Source organism: Gavialis gangeticus, unplaced genomic scaffold, assembly GCF_001723915.1.
Source record: "Gavialis gangeticus isolate Ggan-Ray unplaced genomic scaffold, GavGan_comp1, whole genome shotgun sequence".
Lineage (NCBI taxonomy): Eukaryota > Metazoa > Chordata > Crocodylia > Gavialidae > Gavialis > Gavialis gangeticus.
In genome coordinates, this window is record NW_017729017.1 from 12518499 (window position 1) to 12520592 (window position 2094).

The following is a 2094-nucleotide window of genomic DNA, read 5'->3' on the forward strand; positions in this document are numbered from 1 at the left end:
AGCTCCTGGCAGCTGCACACACCCACCAAGGAAGGCATGGGGGGCATGTTCCCCCTGGATCTGTGCTTGGGGCTGGATGGGGACAGAGGCAGTACTGGGCTCTTCCTGGCAGGGGAGAGGGGGTTGGGCTGGGGCTGCACTTGGGGCAGGGAGCAGCATCACTGGGAGGTGGTGTTCAGGGGGGCTACAGTGAATTTTGGGATGGCTGTAGCTCCCCCCTCAGTGCCGATGCCGCCACCCACCCCAAGCATAGCTAGGCTGGCACAGCCCCGGCCCTAGCCTGCAGAGGCAGCTTGCCCTACCCTGCCCAGATCTGGGGGCATATGCCAACCCCATGCCCTCCAGGGGTGCAGGCAGGGTGGGAGCTGCCCCTCCCTGCACCCCCAGGACAAGCCAATTGTGGCTCCTGCGCCCCACCCCATCTAAGCAGCACTTCCCTCACCATGAGGTCCTCAATCTGCCCTCCCCCATGCCCCTTCCTAACCTCCCCCGCCCCTTCCACCGCACCAGACTTACCAGCCTGATGCTGGTCTCCAAGCTGGTGGACTCCATATGGGGCTGTATATTGGAATCCTAGCAGTATTGGCCAATATGCCTCCTTCAAAATCAGCGATCAGTATCAGCCCAAAAAAATCTCTATCGGTGCATCCCTATTTTAAAGTGAATAGGATTTTGTAGCTTCTTGGAAAAATATCTTATTCAGCAACGGAATATAACCGAGCTACAGAAAACTTTGCATCTGTTATCTGAAATTCTGGCCCTAACAAAATGGCACAGGAGAAAGTTTCCTTTCAGTGAGACCTGAAAAGATTGGGCTAAGATATATATATGTCATGGATACATTTCTTGGTGTTTGGGAGGCAGAGACAGAGCATCAAGAGCCCCGACAGCAACAGGAATGAGTGGATCACAGCAAAGCAGGGCAGGAAGGGACCTCAGGAGGGCATATAGCCATCCCTCAGGAGGGCAGAGCCTTCCTTACCCAGAGCACCCCGAACAATCCCGCAGCTAGACTCCCAAAGCAAACCCACGTGCTCGAGCGGAGCCACGGGAAAGTCGCGAAGGCCCGCCTACACTTGCCCGCGGCTCGGCGTCCCGGGAGCAGCCTCTCCGAAAGGCAACGGCGCCCGCGCCCGCCGCCTCGGACAGGGGCCGTACCCCTTAGCTACCTCAGGTGCGGGGCCAGGCCCCGAGAGTCAAGAGCTGCAGCCCCCGCCCCAGCGCGCAGATTGGCGCCCGCGCCACAGGCAGCAGCCTGGACACGCAAGCAAGCAGTCGGCCATCCCGCCGCTCCCCTGCGGGGTGGAAACCACAGCCCCGCCCACCAAACGACACCTGGCCAGCTGCGCAACAGGGACAGACGAGCCCGACCCGACGCGAGGAGCCGCGCGGCCGGGGGCGCTCTTACAGTGGAAGGCTCCCGGGATCCCCACCATCGCCGGCCCCACGCGCACTCCTCTCTACGCCAGCACCGCGGTTGCGCGCGCATCAGACTGGGCAAGCAGCCGCCCCACCCCCAACCTCTCCGCCCCTTCCGAGGCGTGTGACGTTAATGCGCGTGGGGCTGCGCGCGCGCTGGAGTCTGGGGCTGGCTGGATCGCGAAGGGCTTATGGGCGCTGCTCCCGCCTTTCCTCGGGGGTTGCGAGGCCGGGCGGCCGCGTGTGGGGCCCGGCTCTTTGGAGCTGGACGCGCCTGCCCGGCCCCGCGCTCTCCGTCCGATGCTGCTCTCGATCGCCTCCTGGACCCTCCGCCTCGCGCAAACGATGCCCGTGCAGTTGCAGGGTGCTGTTTTAGGGTATCCAGTGGAATGGAGCCCGAGCCCTCATTGTGATCATCAGGTACATTACAAACACCAGCACAGCTTTTGCTTGGTGAAGCTTTTGCAGCTAGTATGTTTAAGAGGAGAATACAACCCTTAAGATTCCACTTCTAATATTGTGTCGTTTCTGATTTGCAAAAGGCCCTGTAAAGGTGGTGCTTGCTGATGCCATGTGTGTTTGTTGTCTTGTTGACTGCAAACAAAATGTACTAATCTTACAACTAAAAAGGGTGCTTAATGATGGTGCCCTGCACTGCCCCCCCCCCCCCAACTT

General features: G+C 60.1%; 1 protein-coding gene across 2 annotated transcripts in view; it reads right to left on the reverse strand.

Moving 5' to 3' along the window:
- CBFA2T2 (CBFA2/RUNX1 translocation partner 2) overlaps positions 1-1499 on the reverse strand; it is a 134528-nt gene extending 133029 nt beyond the window's left edge. For both annotated transcript variants that reach the window (XM_019513110.1, XM_019513109.1), the window contains exon 1: positions 1409-1499. In XM_019513110.1, the coding sequence (XP_019368655.1) occupies positions 1409-1436 (28 nt within the window). In that variant the 5' untranslated portion in view covers positions 1437-1499. The remainder of the gene's footprint in view (positions 1-1408) is intronic.
- Between the last annotated feature and the right edge of the window lie 595 nt (positions 1500-2094).